Source organism: Lagenorhynchus albirostris, chromosome 1, assembly GCF_949774975.1.
Source record: "Lagenorhynchus albirostris chromosome 1, mLagAlb1.1, whole genome shotgun sequence".
NCBI lineage: Eukaryota > Metazoa > Chordata > Mammalia > Artiodactyla > Delphinidae > Lagenorhynchus > Lagenorhynchus albirostris.
The window spans coordinates 116,365,067-116,387,242 of record NC_083095.1 but is presented as its reverse complement, the minus strand read 5'-3'; the positions used below and the strand labels follow the sequence as shown (position 1 = coordinate 116,387,242).

The 22,176-nt window shown below is 39.4% G+C and overlaps 1 protein-coding gene and 1 long non-coding RNA gene across 12 annotated transcripts in view; one reads left to right on the top strand and one right to left on the bottom strand.

The window, feature by feature from the left end:
- Nucleotides 1-22,176, bottom strand: part of MYZAP (myocardial zonula adherens protein) — a 136,286-nt gene that overhangs the window by 16,573 nt on the left and 97,537 nt on the right. For all 5 annotated transcript variants that reach the window (XM_060150769.1, XM_060150754.1, XM_060150759.1 and 2 more), the window contains 2 exons: nt 15,007-15,090; nt 1,543-1,643 (listed from right to left, as the gene is read on the bottom strand). In XM_060150769.1, coding sequence (XP_060006752.1) covers nt 1,543-1,643; nt 15,007-15,090 — 185 coding nt within the window. The remainder of the gene's footprint in view (nt 1-1,542; nt 1,644-15,006; nt 15,091-22,176) is intronic.
- LOC132521289 (uncharacterized) overlaps nt 1-22,176 on the top strand; it is a 74,254-nt gene that overhangs the window by 39,231 nt on the left and 12,847 nt on the right. The gene's annotated exons all lie outside the window — the stretch shown is intronic.

Below are 22,176 nucleotides of genomic sequence, written 5' to 3'. Positions count from 1 at the left end.
TTTCAGACGTAGTTTTGTACCCGTCTTAACCAAATAAGATTTATTATGTGGGCAATTAGAGGGAACTAAACCACTTGGTTCTTGAAGAATAAAAAAGGAGGAAAATAGCCAAACTATTTATATTTTAAAAGTTGTGCCTGGACATGATCAGTCATTCTTTTGGGTCCTATTTTTATCAATTACTTTGTCCCCTGCATTGATGAGACCTGGAGTCTATTTACACATTCTTTTTCTTTCTTTTTTTAAATAAACATTTTCTGTTAATGACATCAGAATGATAAAATAGCCTTGTTTTTACCAAAAAGCAAGCAACATAAATGAGAATAATGTCAAAAAAAAAAAAGCTTAATCCTGCTTTTGGTAAATACTTTGAGAATGGCAAGTGGCTCATTTTAATGAACAAAAAAGACATCAGTAATGAATAAAATAGGGAAGGAGATGAGACATTGTTCCTCAATGTTAGAGCTGATTAGGGCTGAGAAGTTACCTAGTCAAGTGACTTAACAGATTGGGAAACAGAGGCCTCAGCAAAGAGAGACCAGCCTGAACACATCCTGCGACTACTAACCTCAAGGATGAGAACCAGGTCTTCTACAGCCCAGTCTGGCGATCAGCTCATCCCTGTTTCCCACCCATGTAACCATTCAAGGCCCGGAGCCTACATTTTTCTGACCTACTGTCTAACATGACACACACACACAAATGCCCCTAGTCACATAAAAATACACCTTCCCACGCACAGCGTATGAGGCACTTTGTGACTTTGGTTACCTCAGTCACAAGCTATGTACCATCAGTGTCCTTGTTATAAACTTGTTTTCTGTCCTCTTTGGGCCAAGCACAGTTTTGAGCACCTAGAGACAGTGGGTTGGTTACTGGGTCTCGCTGATCTGACTATGGAGAGACCCAGGTACTGGGCTTGTGAGCAGCTTAATAACACATGGCTCTGTCCTCTAGCTCTGAAATGCAACTGAACAAACCAGGTTATAGTTACTGTTTATCTGCTCATGACTGAAGCGGATCATGTATTTCTGAATCTGGTCCAATGCTTGACAACACTCTGTTACAGTACTGGGGAACAGACAGATCTTGTTCAAGGTTTAGAGCCTCCCTCCTCTGTTACTAAAGCACACCATTGAAAATGTCTGCCTGCATGTCTGACTTCTCTTGCAGACTGCACTCTGGGGCAGGAACCTAATCTCATTCCTCTCTCTATCATCACTGTCTGGCACAGGGAAGGTACTCAACAGATATTTGTTGAATGAGCAAATGAATGAATAAATGAAGGACCAGATGCATGCATTCACTGATAGGGCCCATCTCTCTCTGAAGTGGCTTCCCCAGGTCTCTCCTTCTCCACCCCTTGTGCCCTGCACAATCTCCCCACTCTGCAGAAGCCAGTCAGACCCTCAGCAGCCACGACTTTTCTTTGCAGAAGTACTTTTGAGAGAAAGAATGCAATTCTGGGAATAACAGCCCAGGAAAGTATTTTCTTAAGTCAAAGGGGAATCTGAGTTGGAAAACCAGGAAATTCTTAAATACCTGGGTAGAAGATCACAGCCCACTCCAACCTCTCTGGTTTCCACTTCAGTCTTGGGCTGGGTTTCTATTAAGTAGTCCAACCTGCTTTGTAGTTCATTATTCTAGAGATGAGGAAAAAAGTACTTTCAGTAAAGCAATTACGTTCCCCCACAAATACGTATGATACAATTTATATGTATTATCTGGATTTCCCCCTAGACACAGACATCTATCACAATGTATTTATTAAGCGCCTCTTACACAGTAGGAATTGAAGAAATACATTGATTGAATCCTTACAGATAGAGTGCATAGACATACATATGTATCCAATTTTACCTAAATGGAAACAAACAAAAGATCCTACTCTATACCATTATTTGCTGCTTTTCCCCACTCAGCAATTGGTTGTGACTCTTTCCATGTTTATTAGTTTTCTTTTTATGTTAACAAATTATTTTAACGGGTTCATAGCATTCCATTGTATGGATCTACATTATTTATTTAACTAGTCTCTTATTGATGGCATTTAGATGTTTATCACTTTTTCTGCAATTATAAATAAGGTACAGCTCATGTTTTAATACTCCCTCATTAAACTATAAAATGAGTAAGTATTAATTTACTGGGAAATACCTCTGTAACTTAATAATTAGTATTTCATAGGTGTGGAGAATTCAGAATCTCAAACATATAAAGTAGAACAAGTTCCTTGGGATTAAAATTAGCATTCTAAATAGTTTCTTTTCAGGCCAGAGCCAAACATTACATAGGTTGATGATTAGATGCTCAGGAATTGGAAATTTGCCCCATGGGGAAATGAAGGACAAGGGAGCAAGGGTGTTGAGGGTTTTGAAATGAAAATAGATGAAGTGTTGGACTTCCCTCGTGGCACAGTGGTTAAGAATCTGTCTGCCAATGCAGGCGACACGGGTTCGAGCCCTGGTCCGGGAAGGTCCCACATGCCACGGAGCAGCTAAGCCCGTGCACCACAACTAGTGAGCCTGCGCTCTAGAGCCTGCATGTCACAACTGCTGAAGCCCACGCGCCTAGAGCCCGTGCTCCACAACAAGAGAAGCCACCACAGTGAGAAGCCCACACACCACAACAGAGAGTAGCCCGCATGCAGCAACAAAGACCTAATGCAACCAAAACTAAGTTAATTAATTAAATTTAAAAAAATAGATGAAGTGCTGGTGCTTAAAATCCAAAGGCCAAAAAGACACATTTAAAAAAATTCAGAGATTTTTGGATTTTTTTTTAAGTTATTCTATATATTTTCTGTAATACTAGACTAAATTTTCATGAGGCAGTGACCGTAACTATCTTTCTGGCTGTATTATCAGAGCATGCGTGGTATGTAGGAGATGCAAGATAAATATTTATTGAATAAATGTATATATACTTTTAAAATGAGCATTTTATTTGCATAACTAGAAACAAATTAAGCATTTGTCTTTTCTTTTTAAGTTGGAGCTGAAGCTAAGGCACTACTGTATTCCAAGACACTAGACAACACATGAAAGTTGAGAAGTTCTTTGGAAACAGAAGCTCATTTGTTTTGAAAGAGCTCCTGCTCTAAATGTCTGATACCAAGGTGCAAAGCAGCAGCTCTGGTACAAACTCATGTTCTGCAGGATGTAAAGGTCTAGGAATCCCTTCTGATAAATGGGAAACAGTATAAAGGAAGAGAATGCATTCCAGGTTCCCTAGCAGCTAACAAAGCCATGACAGATCTGTGGGCTCTGCATCTGTCACCTGGTGCTCAGTATGGGAGAATGGTGCTGGCTAACTGCCAGGGGTTCCTCACCATTTACACACACACACACAGACACACACACACAGCTTCACTGAAAATATTTGAACTCTTCCATTCATATGGAAAGAGAAAGGCAGAAGAGGCCTGCCTATTAACAAGCTTCAGCAATCCTACTGTTTTATCCTTTCTTAATGTAGACTTTAATCATGAGGATTTCTTAAAATGCTGGGCTGAGTTCCTATAGTTAGGGGGCATAAAAGACAAGGTTAGCAAGCGTGCCCCAACTGGTATACAGTGAATAGTGTACTTGTAGCCCCAATTCCTTTGTTCTATTCCAGAGGAACTCTGTGTACGCATCAGCTATCCACTGAAGCACTGATACAAAAACTTATACGCTTAAAAATGTAATACTATCAGTTAAAAACAAAAAAACAATAAAACCCTGAGTATGTATCAGGTAGCATGTAAAATCAGGTAGGGGGAGGATGTTGGCAGTTAAAGAAATAGGTCGTGATTTGCAGCCTTTGAGGAGCTCAGTCTTTTGCAGGTAGAGACACCTAAGCAGAAAATCACAGAACAAAGTCACAAGTCCCATGCCAGAGGGACCTAGAGAATATTATGGGGTGATTCAGAGGGAATGCCTAACTCAAAATGGGGGAAAGGACTGAATTGTCTGTGAAGATTTCCTGGAATTATGCAAGGGGAAGAGAGTAAGGGAAACAAAAGGGTAAGTAATCCAGAATTATGGAAACATACCAGATTGAGAACAGGCACCTGACTGCAGTATACAGGAGGGCAGGAGTTGGTTATAAAGGACTATGTATGCCATTACCAAGACTCCACACCCAATCCTATAAGACCAAGGTCAAGATTTTATTTCAAACACTTGGGCTCTGAGTGGAAATTATATTGGAAGGAAATAAAACTATAGGCAAGGAAGATCAATCAAGGAGGTCATTGCAATTTTCCAGGTAGAGTGAGAGCTGCACTTCAAGTATATAGGAGTAAGCGCTTAATGAATAGATCCTCCTTCAAAGAACAGCTATCAACCTTGGACAAAAGATAACTGCTGAGGTCTTTAAAGACTCAACAAGGATGGGCAAGTTTTAGAGGGGAGGTAAAGCTTGGAGCAGATGACAAGCACTGAATGGGTTCTCTGTGATTCATTTGTTTTTGTTTGCAGCTTTGCCCAAGGGCAGTACAGTCATGGTGCTGGCAGCACAGACACAGTAAAAATTCAATAGAAAAATCATCTTTCTGGTAGAAGAAAACCAGTAGGAGTCTACAGGATAGAAGAATAACCATGGTTACCAAGAGTAAGGGGGAAGCCAAAAAGGAAGGGTCAGAGAAGACTGAAGTTCTGAATTCTGTATATAAACTCAGTTCGAGTCTCTGGCAGACCCCTGAATCACGTATGTGTGGGGCAAAGTAAAAGAAGTATGCAGCCAAGGCTTAAAGAACTGAACTGAGATCTAAGCCATCACCCACTACATTATGGCAGGGTGCAATTGAGTCTAACCAGACTCTTTACCTTTTAAAACAATCACAAGCCTATTTTCCTTTACATCACTGATGAAGGAGTAAAAAAAACCAGAAAGAAATAGAAAATATAAAACAAATGGTAACTTTAGAACAGAAAAATACAATGCCTGAAATTTAAAAGTCACTAGATTGACTTAAGAAAAGAATAGATATGACAAAGGAAGGAGTCAGTAGTAAACTTGAGGACACAGAGACACATTAATAGAAATCAATCAAAATAAGATAAAGAAAATGTTGAAAATAATAAATGGAACTTCATGGAACTGTGGGACAATTTCTAAAAGCCTAACATAGAGATGCTGGAATCACAGAAGGAAAGAAGGGAGAAACTTGAGAAAAAAATATTCAAAGAAATAATGGCTAGGAAAAAAGAAAGAAAGAAAAGCACTTACATCTCCAGATACTTTTTGAGGGGGCGGGGGGAGAAAAGAAATAATGCCTGAAATTTTCCCATATTTGGTGAAAGACATAAGTATACAAATTCAAGAATCTCAGCAAACCCAGACAGAATAAATTCAAAGAGAAGCATACCTTGGCAAATCAGAGTCAAACTACTGAAAAACACAAAGAAAAACCTTGAAAGCCATCCTGTTACATATAGGGGAACGATAATTTGAATTACCAAAAGTTGCTCATCAAAAACTACAAAAGCCAAAAGGGAGTACTAAAAGAAACTGTCAAACTAGAACTCTATATATTTTAGTAATGAAGGTGAACTAGAGGCCTTACTTTAAAATAAGAAAAACTAAGTGAATTTGTCCCCAGCTGGCCTGCTCTATACAAAATGCTAAATAAAAGTTCTTTGGGCTGAAGAGAGATACTAGAAAGAAACTCAGATTTTCAGAAACGAGTAAAGAACATCAGAAATAAATACTATATGAGTAAACATAAAAGATGATTATTTTCTCTTAATTTCTCTAAAATACCTATGACTGTTAAAAACTATAACAATGTACTGTGGGTTTATAGTATATATAAGATACAATACATGAGATAACTCTAACAGCAGGGGAAGGGGTAGATGGACCTTATCATTAAAAGACTTCTACATTTTTCATGAAATGGTACAATATTACCTCTAAGTGAACTGTGAACACATAATGAAGTATATTGTAATACCTAGAGCAACCACTAAAATATTAAAGACACAGAAAATGCCAATTAAAATGGAATTCTAAAAAATACTGGAATAATCCAAAAGAATGCAAGAGAGGGGAACAAGACCAAGAAAACAAACCAGAGGGACTAAATAGAAAACAAATAATAGGGACTTCCCTTGTGGCACAGTGGTTAAGAATCCACCTGCCAATGCAGGGGACAGGGGTTCGAGCCCTGGTCCGGGAAGATCCCACATGCCGCCGAGCAACTAAGCCCATGCACCACAACTACTGAGCCTGCGCTCTAGAGCCTGCAAGCCACAACTACTGAAGCTCGTGCGCCTAGAGCCTGTGCTCTGCAACAAGAGAAGCCATCGCACAGCAACAAAGACCCAACGCAGCCAAAAATAAAATAATGAAATAAAATAAAAAGTAATCAAATAATAATAATAAAATGGCAGACCTAAATAAATTGAGCCATATCAATAATAATTGTCAATGGACAGTATACTTCAATATAAGACAGAATATCAGAATATATAAAAAAAAACCAAGACCTAACTATATATTGTCAGTAGGAGATGTATTGAATATTTACCTTAAATAGACACAGATCAGTTAAAAATAAGTGGATGGAAAAAGATATACCATACAAACAGTAAACGTAAGAGGGCAGAAAGGGTAATATTAATACCAGATGAAATAGACTTCAAGACAAAGAGTATGAACGAAGGTAGTGACCACCATTTCATAATAATGAGATCAATTCATCTCCAAAACACAACAATCAAAAATTATGTACCTAATAACAAAGCTTCAGAATATATGAAGTAAAAAAATAGCAAAATTAAACAAAGAAAGAGACAGTCTAAAGCCATAGCAAGGGATTTTAATACCCCTCTCTCAGCAATAGAACAATTATACAAAAACCAGTAAAATCATAAATAATTTAAACAATATTATCAATGACCTAAATCTTATTAGTATTTATAGAACACAAAAAAAGAGAAGACTTTCTTTTTTTTTTTTTTTACAATATTCAACCAAGAGACACCATATGCTGAGCCATAAAACAATTCTCAATAAATTTAACAGAATGAAAACCATACAAAGTATGTTCTAGGACCACGGCAAATTAGAAATCAAAATCAATAAGATACTTAAGAACACCTCAAATATTTGGAAGTTAAACAACACACTTCTAAATAATCCGTAAGTCAAAGAAGAATCTCAGAGGAAATTAGAAAACATTTTGATATGCTGAATACAGCATATCAAAACTTGTAGGTTGCAGCTGAAGCAGAGCTCAGAGGGACAGTTAGAGCTTTAAAGGCTTATATTTAAAAAGAAAGGACTAAAATCAGTGACCTAAGGTCTACCTCAAGAAGCTAGAAAAAGAAGAGCAAAGTAATACCAAAATAATTAGAAGGCAGGGAATATAAATATCAGAGCAAAACTCAATAAAACAGATAATAGAGAATATCAACAAAGCCAAAAGCTATTTTAATTTTTTTAAAACAAATTGATAACACTCTAGCTAGACTGATCAAAGAAGGGGGAAAGGGGACAAATGATCAATATCAGAAATTAAGGAGACATTAAAAGGAAACAGTTGGATAGCTATGGTGAAAAAAAGAATATCAATCCTTACTTCACACAAAACACAAAAATTAACTCCAAATGGATCTTAGATCTAAATTGAAAAGAAAATGAAAAAGCAGGTCATGAAATGGGAGAAAATATTCACAGTACATATATCTGACAAAGAACTGGTATCCAGAATACATAAAGAACTCTTAGCAACTCAGTAAATAAGAAAAGTAAAAACTCAGTAAAATAATGGGCCAAAGATTTGAACAGACACTTCAAAAAAGAATATATACAAATGGCCAGTAAGCATTTAAAACACACTCAGCATCGCTAGTGACCATGGAAATGCAAATAAAAACCACAATGAGATACCACCACACACCCTCTAGAATGGCTACATTAAAAAGACTGACAGGGCTTCCCTGGTGGCGCAGTGGTTGAGAGTCCGCCTGCCGATGCAGGGGACACGGGTTCGTGCCCCGGTCCGGGAAGATCCCACATGCCGCGGAGCGGCTGGGCCCGTGATCCATGGCCGCTGAGCCTGCGCGTCTGGAGCCTGTGCTCCGCAACGGGAGAGGCCACAGCAGTGAGAGGCCCGCGTACCGCAAAAAAAAAAAAAAAAAAAGTTAAACCTATATCTACCATACATCCCAGCCATTCCATTACTAGGAATTTACCCAACAGGAATAAACCATATGTCCACATAATGACTTGTAATGTTCACAGCAGCTTTATTCACAATCGCCCCAAACTGGAAACAACCCAAATGTGTATCAACAGGAGAATAGAGAAATAAACTGTGGAATCTTAATACAATAAAAAATATTCTGCCACAAAAAAGAATGCATATAACATGGATATATCTCAAATCCTTATGCTGAGTGAAAGAAGCTAGCTAGACACAAAAGAACATTCCATTTATACAAAATGCAAGCAAGTCCAAAAAAGATCCTTGGTTGCCTGGGGGTGAATGGAGAGATGGACTGCAAAAGGGAAACAGAGAGAGGTCTTTGGGGAATGATGGAAATGTTCTATACCTTGACTGCAGTGGTGGTTTCACAGGTATATACAACTGTCAAAATTCATTAAATTATATACTTTTTAAAATTTAGGTTTAATTGACATTATATTAGTTTCAGCTGTACAACGTAATGACTTGGTATCTGTACACACTGCAAAATGATCACCACAGTATGTCTAGTTCACATTTGTCACCGCACGCTTTAAAAAGATGCAGCTTTATTTACATGAATTAATACAAGGTTGACAAGACAGAAAAAAAGATGATGAGAGCCTGAATATGGGCACTAGGAGGAAATTAGAGAGGGACGACAGAAATACTTAAAAAAAGGACAGGCCTTGATACAGGAAAGCAAGGACACTCCACTCTGAGTCTTGCCGACTATGACTAAAGAGCAGCCTCAGCTGGCCGCCTGGCCTGTGCTGGGGAAGAGATTGCTTCCAGGACCGAGAATCAGGTTCCAGGGTTTTCCTTTCAAATACCACCACCTTGTGTTGAGCTGTGAAATACAGACCACCCGGGGGCTTGGGAGGCTGTGCGCCTTCCCGAAAAGAAGGACCTGGTATGGCACCTCTTGGCATTTTGGGGAAATTATGTCAAATGAATGGCAGCTGCCTCCTCCCCCAGCTCCCTCAGGCCCAGGGGAGGGAGCAGCCGGGGCTGTAACACATGCACTAAACAAGAATGCATGTCCAGGAAAACTCGTACATGGTGCCTGGTGCTGCCGCCCTAGCATTACACGGAAAATTCATAACTGACCCAGGAATGCACAGCAGACACACTGAGAGGTTTATGTGCAACACAACACACATTAAATGCAAGATGGACAAAACCAAGACTCCTCGAGCTGTAAGTTGAGAATTTTCAGCAGAGAAAAATGAAATGGAATCTGTTCAGATTTAGAAAGCTGATCAACCTTATGAAGATAGACACTCATAATTTTATTTTAATAAAATTTTCTATATTGGAAATAGGGGATGGGATAGTTCTTCAAGAGATGAGTGAATAAAAAGTTATTTGGGAAAAAAAATAGAATGGGCATATTTTCACATCAGACAGATTTTTGAATCAGTTGATGAAAACGTAGTCTGATGGGGCCAGGCTAGCACAAACTTCTAGGGATCTGATGGAGGTGGGAGTAGCAAAATAGAATGAGTTTTAGCATTGGTAAGTACAAATGATGATTTCAGGGACCAAAATCACCTACATTCTCTATTTAAAAGAAGGAGGAGGACGAGAAGGACAAAGAGGAAATATATATATCATTAACAATGAAAGGAGTTCCTGGGACCTAGCCATTGAAGAAACAGTAAAGACATGGCATTTATTGTGAGCCATGTACTTTTCTAATCACTTAGTGTTAACTAATTTAGTCTTCATAACAACTCTGTGGAGAGGACTCCCTTAGCAAACTAAGACACAGAGCAGTTAAGTAACTTGCTCCAGACCACATAACTAGTAAGTGACAGAGCCGACATTGGAACTCAGGCAGTCTAGCTCCAGAGTCTGCAGTTAGGCCCTTAACAGAGGGTAGCTACTTTATTAATAAGATGGGATATAGGAGGTTACCAGCTCTGTCCATCAAAACTTTTCAGAGATACCTGAAACACCACCACTGGCATCATTATGGTTTAAGGCAGGGGATGGAATGTCAAGGTATAAAAAGTCCTGGTTTTAGAATAGGTCAACATAATAGAAATTCTTTGTGGCCAACAGAACCGTGTATTGTAAAACAAAACAATTAGATAAATTTGGAAAATGTCAATGCAACCTCATAATCGTAAAAAGAAACATTTTCCCCAGTTCCGTCAGTACTAAAATGGGCCTTAAACAACAAGGTTGTACTGTATAGCACAGGAAACTATTTTCAGTATTCTGTGATAAACCATAATGGAAAAGAATATGAAAAAGAATGTATATATATGTGTATAACTGAGTCACTTTGCTGTACAGCAGTAATTAACACAAAACTGTAATTCAGCTATACTTCAATAAAAAATAAATTAACAAAACAAATAAAATGGGCCTAACAGTAGGCACAGCACTTTAGCCTACCACCAACACTCATGCCCAGATAGCCTGCCGTACACCTCTCCACTAAAACAACCCAGGGCTCCTCGGAGACAAGCCAGTATCATATCTAGGGACAGGACAAAAATGAGGACAATGTGAAATGCCTGTTGTTGCCATACAGCAAGAATGACTCTACAAACATCAGGAACCCTGCTACACAGGTGAGGGAGGTAATGCAGAACTCTCCGCAGCTGAGCTGTGATACTCCCAATTCAAAAATGGGCAGAAGACCTAAATAGACTTTTCTCCAAAGAAGATATACAGACTGCCAACAAACACATGAAAGAATGCTCAACATCATTAATCATTAGAGAAATGCAAATCAAAACTACAGTGAGATATCATCTCACACCAGTCAGAATGGCCATCATCAAAAAATCTACAAACAGTAAATGCTGGAGAGGGTGTGGAGAAAAGGGAACACTCTTGCACTGCTGGTGGGAATGTGAATTGGTACAGCCACTATGGAGAACAGTATGGAAGTTCCTTAAAAAACTACAAATAGAACTACCATATGACCCAGCAATCCCACTACTGGGCATATACCCTGAGAAAACCATAATTCAAAAAGAGTCATGTACCAAAATGTTCATTGCAGCTCTAGTTACAATAGCCCGGAGATGGAAACAACCTAAGTGTCCATCATGGGATGAATGGATAAAGAAGATGTGGCACATATATACAATGGAATATTACTCAGCCATAAAAAGAAACGAAATTGAGCTATTTGTTATGAGGTGGATAGACCAGAGTCTGTCATACAGAGTGAAGTAAGTCAGAAAGAGAGAGACAAATACCGTATGCTAACATATATATGGAATTTAAGACAAAAAATGTCATGAAGAACCTAGGAGTAAGACAGGAATAAAGACACAGACCTACTAGAGAATGGACTTGAGGATATGGGGAGGGGGAAGGGTAAGCTGTGACAAAGCGACAGAGAGACATGGACATATATACACTACCAAACGTAAGGTAGATAGCTAGTGGGAAGCAGCCACATAGCACAGGGAGATCAGCTCGGTGCTTTGTGACCGCCTGGAGGGGTGGGATAGGGAGGGTGGGAGACGCAAGAGGGAAGAGATATGGGAACATATGTATATGTATAACTGATTCACTTTGTTATAAAGCAGAAACTAACACACCATTGTAAAGCAATTATACTCCAATAAAGATAAAAAAAAAAAACTAGGAGGAGAAGGAAAAAATTATTGTGGGAGCAAGGTGAGTCTGAGAAATGCCTTGTGTTCATGATGTCACCCAAAAGGAAAGTTAATATAAAGTGTAGAGAAAGATAGTTTTAATAGCGAACAAAGATGACAATATGTTACAACTTGTCATCAACTTTTAAAACTAGGAAGCATTAATATATAAGATGATGTCGTTTCTTTTATAGAGTGTTAATTACATGTTTGTTTATAAGATTTCTGTGTTGAGTAGTAAAGAATAACAAAAGGAACTTTAAGTCAGGTCGTCCCAGGATTTGAGGGCCCTGGGAAGGGCTGCTTGGCATTGGTGGTCATACAACAAGCAGGTGGAAAGAGGGGCAGACATTCACTGGCATCAGTGGTCACACACAGTTAGCAAGGAGTCAGTCAGCAGTGTGTTTGTAACATCATAAACTACTCACACAGCCTGAAGAGGAAAACCAAGTACCCAAACTCAACCTCATCTCCTAGGAGGTGAAATCTCTACCTAGTCTGACAAAGAACGGTAAAATATTAATAAGGAATGCATACTTTTTAATAGTGCTAAAGATAGGTCAATGCATCCCAATGATTAGGGGTCCTGAGTTTGAATCACCTTGAAGCTACCTAGTCCTATATTGTAAAGCAAGAATTGTGTCCGTCCAAGAATTGGCATCCTCTAGCCTTAGCTATTCGGAGAAGGTATTCCATGTCCTTTGAATCTAAAAGATCACTGCATTTGTCTGGAAACTGTCAAAATGATGTTAACTAAGGGAAATTGGCCTTCGGAAGATACTAAAAACCAAGAACACAAACAATGAAGAAATAAATTAAACCCAAGATACTTAATATTTTAGAATAAGTTAAAGTGTAAATGTATTATCAAATCTTGACATTTTGTCTACGTTTTATCTGCTGTTTAAGGTGGATGATCAAAAGGAATTAGTCATTCTAAATTTGTAGTAGAATTTAAATAGTTTAATCAACCAAATTTATAATCAATGTTTAAATGCTCAAGGAATGATGGTTTTCAAACCATTTTTGAATGGCTTATTGGATATACATAGCAGACACAGCCAGACACACCCATATGCTCTGGACACTCACCATTTCCTGGCATGCCACTTGTGACTCTTTCCCTGGGGCCTCTGCCCAGAGCAGGGCAGAATTGCCACACACCCCCAGGAGCCGCCCTCACCAGCTACTGATGGGAGTTAATGGATAAATGCCCTAGCTTTCTGACCTTTTGGTAAGGGTAACTCAGAGGCCAGTGCACATCATCTTCCAGAGATGCCCAGGGCAAGGGAGCAGCAGCTTTCCACAGTGGTAACCTCTGTAAGGCACCCATTATTGGCCTTCGACCTTTCCCTGACTCATTTCTCCCCTCTCCCACTGGGGCTTCCTGGGATCACCTCCCAAATAAACTAGTGGACTCGTATCCACATCTCAGAGTCTGGGCAACCTAAACTAAGAGAAGAAAGGAATTTAATAAATTGAGATTAAACAAAGCACACGTATGTGTAAGGAAGGCTCTTCTCAATGCAGAGTACCCCTTGGACATTTCCTAATCTCCCAGGAGGCCTGAGTAGCACAGCCAGGGGAAGGGGAGAGGGGTGGGCACTGTCTTGGGTAACCTGCTGCCTCTCCTGTTGGCGTCTCTTTTCTCCCTCTTGGAACCAGACTCTTGGGACCCATGACTTTCACCAGGACACTCACTCTCTGACTCTCATTGGGAAAGTATGATTCCTCCCACAGAGAGCTGTAATTTCAGAGGGCAGTCTTAGAAACAGAAATGTCCATTCGTAAAGCTGGAGGTGGACTCAGTGACTGCAGAGGGGAAAACAGTGGGACAAGACAAGTGTCCACTTACTCAGCTGTCAGGACACTGAGATTCCTGGGCTTTGAGTCTGCTGCCAGGTCCCCATGGGCCACAAGGGACTTCTGCTTACGACTTTTATAGGCAGCCCCACCACCACACAGAGTAAATAATGACACTGCTCCCCATCCCTACAAACATGGTGGTTAAGAGCTCAGGCTTACCCATTTCTAACAGTCACCTTGGGCAGATTCCTTAACATCCCTGAACCTCAGTTTCTCCAGCTACAAAATGGAGGAAACATAATCTAACTCATAGGGCATCGCTCTTAATAAAGAGAAAATGATGGGGTGCTTAGGCACGTCAGGCACTTTGTATGCACTCTCATCGCACGAACACACACGTAGGTACAGTTTTCATCCTCAATTTCTAATTCTAAGAAACTTACCTAGGGTCAGTCAGCTAATAAGCAGATCTAGCATTCAAATTTGGGCAAGTCTGATTCCACTCTTAACCTCTAGGTTATACAAAAGATATGCAAAGTAAAAGTGCCCAACACACACTAGGAGCTTAATTACTGTCATTACTTTCCTGTCTTCTTATTTGATTATTCTCTCCTGGGCTGTCTCTCACCCGGGAGGGACTACAAGTGGGGCACAGACAAGGAGAGATTCACGGAGGCTCAAAAGGAAGAGGCTCAATGCCAAGTTCTTAATAAATAGTCTTCAGAGAAAACAGAAGGCTTCCCCTTCTAGTAACACCTAAGCTTTTAAGATTCTTCCAACTTCATAATTTCCTTCCCTAGAACCTCCACAAAATCCCCAAAATGCCTTTCAAAAGACCAGAAAGTCAGGAATACTAAATATCTTAAAAGTTCCAGGTGAAATTAAGTCACCTGGAATGAGGAGTCCGTCTCTCAGCCTGGCTCTGGTATTAAGTTGTGTGACCTTGAGAAAAGCCACCTGCCTTCTCTGTGCCTTTTTTCTTTTTCTTTTTTTTTGGTTAACATGGAGATAATAATCCTTGTCTTGCCTTGCTTAAAGTTGTTGAGAGGATCACTGAGAAATGTATGTGAAAATACTTGGCAAATTATAACATACAACACAGATGTGGGGAGTTATCAGTGTTCATCAACAGCTTATCAGACTTGCCAAGAAATTCCTGAATAAGAAAAATGGGAGCCAAAAAGCAGAGGTGAGCAGCAAGGGGGAATGAGGAGAGTCAGATGGTAAAGAAAAACTAGCTGTCAGAACCTCATTTTCAGTGTTGGCAGTTAACCTTCAATCAATTTTATAAGGCCAGGAAATAGCCATATTTTTAATTAAGTGTTGGTGGTAGGCTCAGCAACATAAAATTTAATGATAGGGAAGACCCCAGCTTAAAGAAACACAGCTTCTTACCTCTCCTTCTAAGAACGATATCTTTTCTAAAAGCTGCAATATTAAGAGCTGTTTCTGCTGCACCTTTTTCTTTAGTGATTCAATCTAGAAAGAAACAAATTGGAAATTGTTATCAAAAAATGCAGAATTTGTACAAGTTAATCAACTGGAAGAGAAGCCTTTGGTTTTCATTCAAATAGAAACTACACATTGGTTCTTTTGTGTTCCGTGGAACAGTATGAACATGAGGTGCTTCACGGAGGCAGAGCGGGGGGGTTCTGTGCCCAGGTATGCTTGGGACATCATACATGGTTGTGGAGTTGTTTCATTAGGTCTGTTTAGCCTAACATTTCTGCACTGATTTTGCCATGTAACCCTTAGTAACATCCCACCGATGCTTTGGGAAATGCAGACATAACTCTACATAAAAAAATTATTTCACTTGAATTTATGCAGCAGCCTGCATTTCATACATTCTGCTCTGTTGTTCCTGTTCGTATATTCATATTTGTTCAACCACGTGTCAAAAGTTTTGCTCTGGGAAAAAGGTCACTGTCACTGAAAGTAATAATGAAATTCAGAGGACTGAGGACTCACGTGGCCTGGGTTAAGCAGGGAAGGCTTCTGAAAGACAGAGACTTGAGCTGGGTTTTCACCTTTGTTTTTATACTATATCTATCTTGGACTACTCTGACTTTGTTTTTCATTCACATATCATGTCTCCACAGACACATCGTAGGTTCCCTAAAAGCAGGAACCAGGGTGCTCTCTACCAGGCCATGTCTTGGGCAATAGTGGGAACAGTGTGTAGGTTCGATAAATAACATGTGATTTTGAAGAATGCACTAATTTTACAACAACCTTTCATATGACATTTGAGCAACTGCAAAATCTTTTTTAAAAAATCCCTCTCTGTGCAAAATGACACAATTCGTATAGAAGGGACTCTAGCAAATAACTAAAAGAAGTACAAGTAGGGACTTCCCTGGTGGCATAGTGGTTAAGAATCTGCCTGCCAACGCAGGGAACATGGGTTCCAGCCCTGGTCCGGGAAGATCCCACATGCCGCAGAGCAACTAAGCCCGTGCGCCACAACTACTGAGCCTGTGCTCTAGAGCCCGTGAGCCACAACTACACAGCCCGTGAGCCACAACTACTGAGCCCGCGTGCCTAAAGCCCGTGCTCTGCAACCAGAGAAGCCACTGCAGTGAGAAGCCCATGCACCACAACGAAGAGTAGCCCCCGCTCACTGCAACTAGAAAAAGCCCACGTGCAGCAACGGAGACCTAATGGCAGCCAAAAATTAATTAATTAATTTTTTTAAAAAAGAAGTGTACAATTACATTTAACCTTTGACCCAGCAACTCCACTTCTAGGAATAGATCCCAAAGAATCATTAGCCAAAATATGAAATGACTTGGACACAGGATTTTTGTTTTTAGAAAACACACACACAAAAACAGAACTCCATCAATAAGTGCCTGATAAATAAACTATGGTTCATCTTAACAATGGATGCCTATGTAACCTTCAAGAAAAAATGAAGATCTCTAAAACCCTGATACGATATATTGTAAGAAGTAGATGGTATGCTGGTTTTGGTGTAAAACTGGTGAAGACATATGAATGAATATATATTTGCAAAATGAAACACTGCAAAGATCAAACAAATCTTAATATTTACCAACAGGGAGAGGGAGGAAATTAGATGGAGGAGACAGAACAAAGACTTTTGTGATAATACCTTGTTACATAAGTTCAATTTTGAAAGCACATTTTACAGATTCAAAAAATAAAAACCAAAAAGGGGAAAAAAGTGAATCCTAAAATTTGAAAAGAAACAGAACAGAAAGAACTTAACCATATACCAAATTGGTTAAACGAATTAATTCAAGTGTTGTTAGGACAAGGTAATTTGACTGGATGTTTTTAGTGGAATGTGTTCTAAAGATAAACAATTGCACTCACTGGGAAAATTTTAGTAGTAATATTGGTATTATATTTTTAAACTATTTGATAGACTGTAGTATAATAACATTTGGAACAAGATTTTTAGTGTAAGAAAAAGAAATACAAGTACAAAATCAAAGAAAAAAAAAGTTTTGTTAGATTTGAAATGAAAGTGTCAGTATGAATTCATAATCTTTTATTTTTTAAAAAATATACTAGATGAGCCTAAGACACCTTATTCTACCTGAAAACAAGGACATGAAGGGTCTCCCTTGGGGCAAAGATGGGACAATGTGAGCATCAAAAAGAATAATGAGTAAAACACATGGAATATATATTTTTTAAAACCCTGAGTATTTTATTATTCTTAAAAAAGAAAACCAAAAACAAAGCAGCAATGACAACTCCTCGGAAATGACAGTGGAACCAACTCCTTACTTAGAAGCTTGGCAATTTGGATAAAAGAAAAAAGCATTTATCCTGCCTTACTTCTACAAACTGCACGTTGAGATTACTAAAAAGCCCCAGTTTATGAAGAAAGAAGTTTTACTCTGCAGAAGAATGCCAGTTAATAAGTGGGGAAGGAATGAGAGAATTCAAAAATCACCATTGTGCGATCCCCTAGGAAATAACTGACTCAAGCAAGCTTCACGGACAGATGAGACAGTGGGGGGCAAAGCCCGCGAGGGACTTTACGACTTTGTTGTGGGCTGTCACCACCTGATCCACGATCAGCCTTAGCATCACCCAAAGTGGGATCACCAGACATTGTGTGCCCCCAGAGCAGTATGAAATGAATCACACAGCACCACCCTTGAAGTATTCTTGCCTCCCCGGACAAAACAAAGTTGAAACGGAATCTAATTGCGCTATTAAGGAAACAAAAAGTCAAATTCAGAATGCGGGAACGTTTATAGGACAACTGACTTAGTTCCTGCAATAAGTCACTGGCTGGGGGTAAATTTGAGGTGGGGGTACCGGGGGAGTAAACAGAGCATATGCTCTAGATTAAAGGTTTTCAGAAACCTAACAACCAAATACAGTGGACCTCTCTGTATGCTGACTGGAACAAAATATCAGTTAAGAGACAATTTTAAAGACATGTTGGAAAATGTTATTACAGACTAGTAGTAAGTGGGACCAAGGAATTATCATTAATTTTGTTAGGTGTGGCAATAAGCATTATGATTACAGAAGAAAAAGTCCACGTTTTATTGATGCTTAATGAAGTATACAGGAAACATGCAGAATGTCTGGGATTTGCTTTAAAATAACTGCACAAAGGAAAAAACAAAAGGAAAAGAAGGTGTAGATAAGGCAGATGTGGCCAAATGTTGCTGCTTGTTGAATCTAAGTAATGATTCATCATTACGCCCTTTGTTCTGAGAGAATGTGACATTTTCATGATAAAATATTTTAAATTCCACCTGGTGTCAAAAAATATAATTCTCCGACATGAAAAGCAAACTATATGAAATAGAATACAATAAACATACTTAAGAAGAAAATTGATAATTATTTTTTAAATTAACAATTAAAAACAGTCACTAGTTATCCTTTCGTACCTATCAAATTTGCCCCAAACTACTGACTGAAGAAATCAGTGTTGGAAGGGCTGGGAGGGATAGCTACTCTCATGTGTTGCAGGTGGTGCTGTAAATTAGAATGACCCTTTGGGCAATGTAGCAATAAATATGAAGAGCCATAAAGCTGTTCATACCCTTTGACCTACTAATCCCACTCCTGGGAATTTATCCTAAGGATATAATTCAGATGTAGGAAGAAAGCTATATATACAAAGATGTTCTTGCTCCAATTATTTATAATAGAGAGAAAATGGAAATAACCTTAATGTCCAGCACTAAAGGAATGGGTGATAAATTATGGAATATCACTTGGATGGAATATATTACACAAACACTAAAAACAAATATATTACAAAATGGAAAAGTGTTTACAAAAAGCCTCAAGGGATAGAAAAACAAGAGTTTACAATGATGAAAGTAAAAGCTGGAAAAAAAGTTAGATAAACAAAATCGTTCCGGGGTTGGGGTAGGATTATGAGCAAAACAAAAGTTTGTTTTGTTTAAATTTCCTTCATTTTTGTAGGAATAATTTGCAAAAATCATCCTTACAGTGTCCCTTTTTCATTCCTTCTTATAGTGTTAGAAATTTTTAAAGCTTTTAAAAATCTTTAAATGATAGGTAAAGTGTGTACTGAAATGAACTAAACTATTCCAAGAAGGTCAGGGGTAGTACTTCATCAAATAACACAAAAAGTGACTTCACGCACACTAGTTTCACTATCTCTGAAGTAATCAGAGTGCTTTGTGAGTCAAGAGAAGCAAGAGGTGTGGGTTAAGGGCACCCTAATGAACAGCTCACAGGAGGAGACCAAGATGATTCTGCTCACCTTTGTCCCTAGATTTTAGTTTTAAAAAGAAAGAAATGCAAAGCAGAGATACCATCTGGAGAGACAGCTGAGGGGAGAACTCTGGGCTAATGCTAGCGTGAGGAGGCATCTCATTCTGGAGAAAAAGAATAGGTCGAGGGAAGGATGTAGGGGATCTGAAGCTTCTGACAACAAGGATTGCATTTTTCAGCAACTGATGCTTCAAGAAGCGATTGTGCTTTTGCACTAAAAATGAATGCTGTGCACACTCATTTGCTTTCATCCTTGAGCATTTCTCCTAGAAGCATCTTGTACAGTACATTCTGTGGCCAGAGCTGACTTGCTTGGATTAGAGAAAAAGGATGCTTAGGTTGGCAGTCAGTTCATGGCTGGCCCCTCATGCCCTAGAAAGGGTGCCAACTTTGAACCCCAAGTTACTCCCCCCTGAGGTCTGCTCCTGGAGCACATCCCATGCCTTCTCCCAAGTGCGACACCCAGTTTCTAAAATAAGCAGGCTCTCACGCCTCTGGGTTTGCTAATATTCTAGGTATTGTCTGACTCCCAAGCCTTTGGTTCTTTTCCACAACATCTAAATCACACATTTGTGTGGAAAATGCTGTTATTTCTGACTGCTAACTTCAAAGAGCCTTGAAATATCGTCTCCTATAGCACCTAGCATGATAAACACTCAAAAATTAGCTACTACTATGTTATTACTGGTATTTCTCCCTGCCTAGACTGTCAGCTTGAGAATAAAGACCTTGATCATCTTCATATTCTCAGACATTGAATGGACGAATCAAAGAATCCGTCCATCCATTATGTCTAAACAATCCACCCCTTAGACTCCAGGGGCATATTTGTCTGGAACAGACTCTTGGAGGCCTAGATGAACCAAGACAGACTTGCTAAACACATAACCTCCAAAGCAACTCCCAAAATCGGGGGCACCCAAAATCCAAGGAGCTATGCAGCCGGTATGCAAGTAAAATCCATTTGGCACCTTTGCTCTCGCTTTTTTTTCTTTTCTTTTTTTTTTTTAACATCTTTGTTGGAGTATAATTGCTTTACAATGGTGTGTTAGTTTCTGCTTTATAACAAAGTGAATCCGTTATACATATACAAATGTTCCCATATCTCTTCCCTCTTGCGTCTCCCTCCCTCCCACCCTCCCTATCCCACCCCTCTAGGTGGTCACAAACCACCTAGCTGATCTCCCTGTGCTATGCAGCTGCTTCCCACTAGCTAGCTATTTTACGTTTGGTAGTGTATATATGTCCATGCCACTCTCTCACTTCGTCCCAGCTTACCCTTCCCCCTCCCCATATCCTCAAGTCCATGCTCTATGTAAGTTTGTAAATTTGACCTTCAAGAGGTTTATGTACACTCCAAGAATCTGCATTTAAATCTAGCTGTCACCAGGTGGTGGTAAATGACCCAAGTTACCAGGCTCAAGTCAAGGCATTAAGAAATGAGAACTTAGATGAGGTCTGGAAAATGTAGCTACCCAAGAATGTAATCTTCTTGTAACAGTTAAATTTAAATATCAAACAGTAAACCCCCGTAGAGAACAAAGGGAAGAAACCCATCTTGGTAAAATCTAGAACCTTTTAACTGATGTTAACTCATTGAACTGATGTCTAATTTTGTCTTCGTTAGCATGATTTTTTTTTTGTAATTCAAACTGTGTATATGTCTTACAGCCTAACTGATAATGCAGGATGCTAGGTTTCTAAGACTACAGGCCAGCTTGATATTTAAGGTGGGCGGTGGGGGGGTCATCTGGTTTCTTAAAACTGGAACCGGCTTTTCTTCACATCAGCCACAACTGAGTTACCTGCATAGATGGTTCGAGCTAAGCGATCCCTCTTAACCAGACCCACACACTGGAGTCACCTGGATGGAGTCATCGACTTCTAGGCTCTACCCCAGAGATGCTGCATATATCACCCTCTTACTTAAAAACCCTCCCAAGCTTCTGGGGTGGGGGATAAATTAGGAGTTTGGGATTCACATATACACACTACTATATATAAAAGAGATAACCAACAAGGACCTACTGTATAGCACAGGGAACTATACTCAATATCTTGTAATAACCTATAATGGAAAAGAATCGATTATATATAACCAAATCACTTCGCTGTACACCTGAACCTAACACAACATTGTAAATCAACTATACCTCAATAAAAGAAAAAAGTACAAACAAAACAAAACAAGCTTCTAATGTTCCAACTCCCTAGCGTGGACATGAGGCACCTCTGCTGTGGTCCCAATTTATCTCCCCAGTTTCATTTCGTGCCTGCTCTGTCCCACAATGAACCCTACTTACAAGCCACTCCATACTCAGCGTGCTGTGGACATACGATGGTCCTGCTACCAGGCCTCTGCACAGGCTGGTGCCTTCACCAGGCATGCCCTCCCACCCTCCATTCCTTTTTCCACCAGGAAATCTTCTGTCAGGAAGTACTCAACAGTCACCTCCCAGGCCAGCTCTTCCCAAGTCCTCCAGGCTGGCTTTGTGTCTCTCTCCTCTGTTCCATTTCAGCCCTTCGCGCAAACCCCTAGTAGAACCCATCATTGTCACTACCACTCTTTGTTTACATCTTTCCCTTGCACCAGACAGCAAACCCACATGGAACAGATGTTTAGTGCATCAATTATCTTATATGAAAGAGTAGTCCTCCGAGGAGGTGAAATCACCCCTATCAATCCACACATTTTTATAAACTTCTTTGGAAACAGATTCCTATAGTGAAAGGATCCCTCCCAATTTCTTTCAAAAAGACCTTGTATGTCAACCAGACCAAAATGAAATTGTACAAAAATTTAGTAAGGTCCTGTTA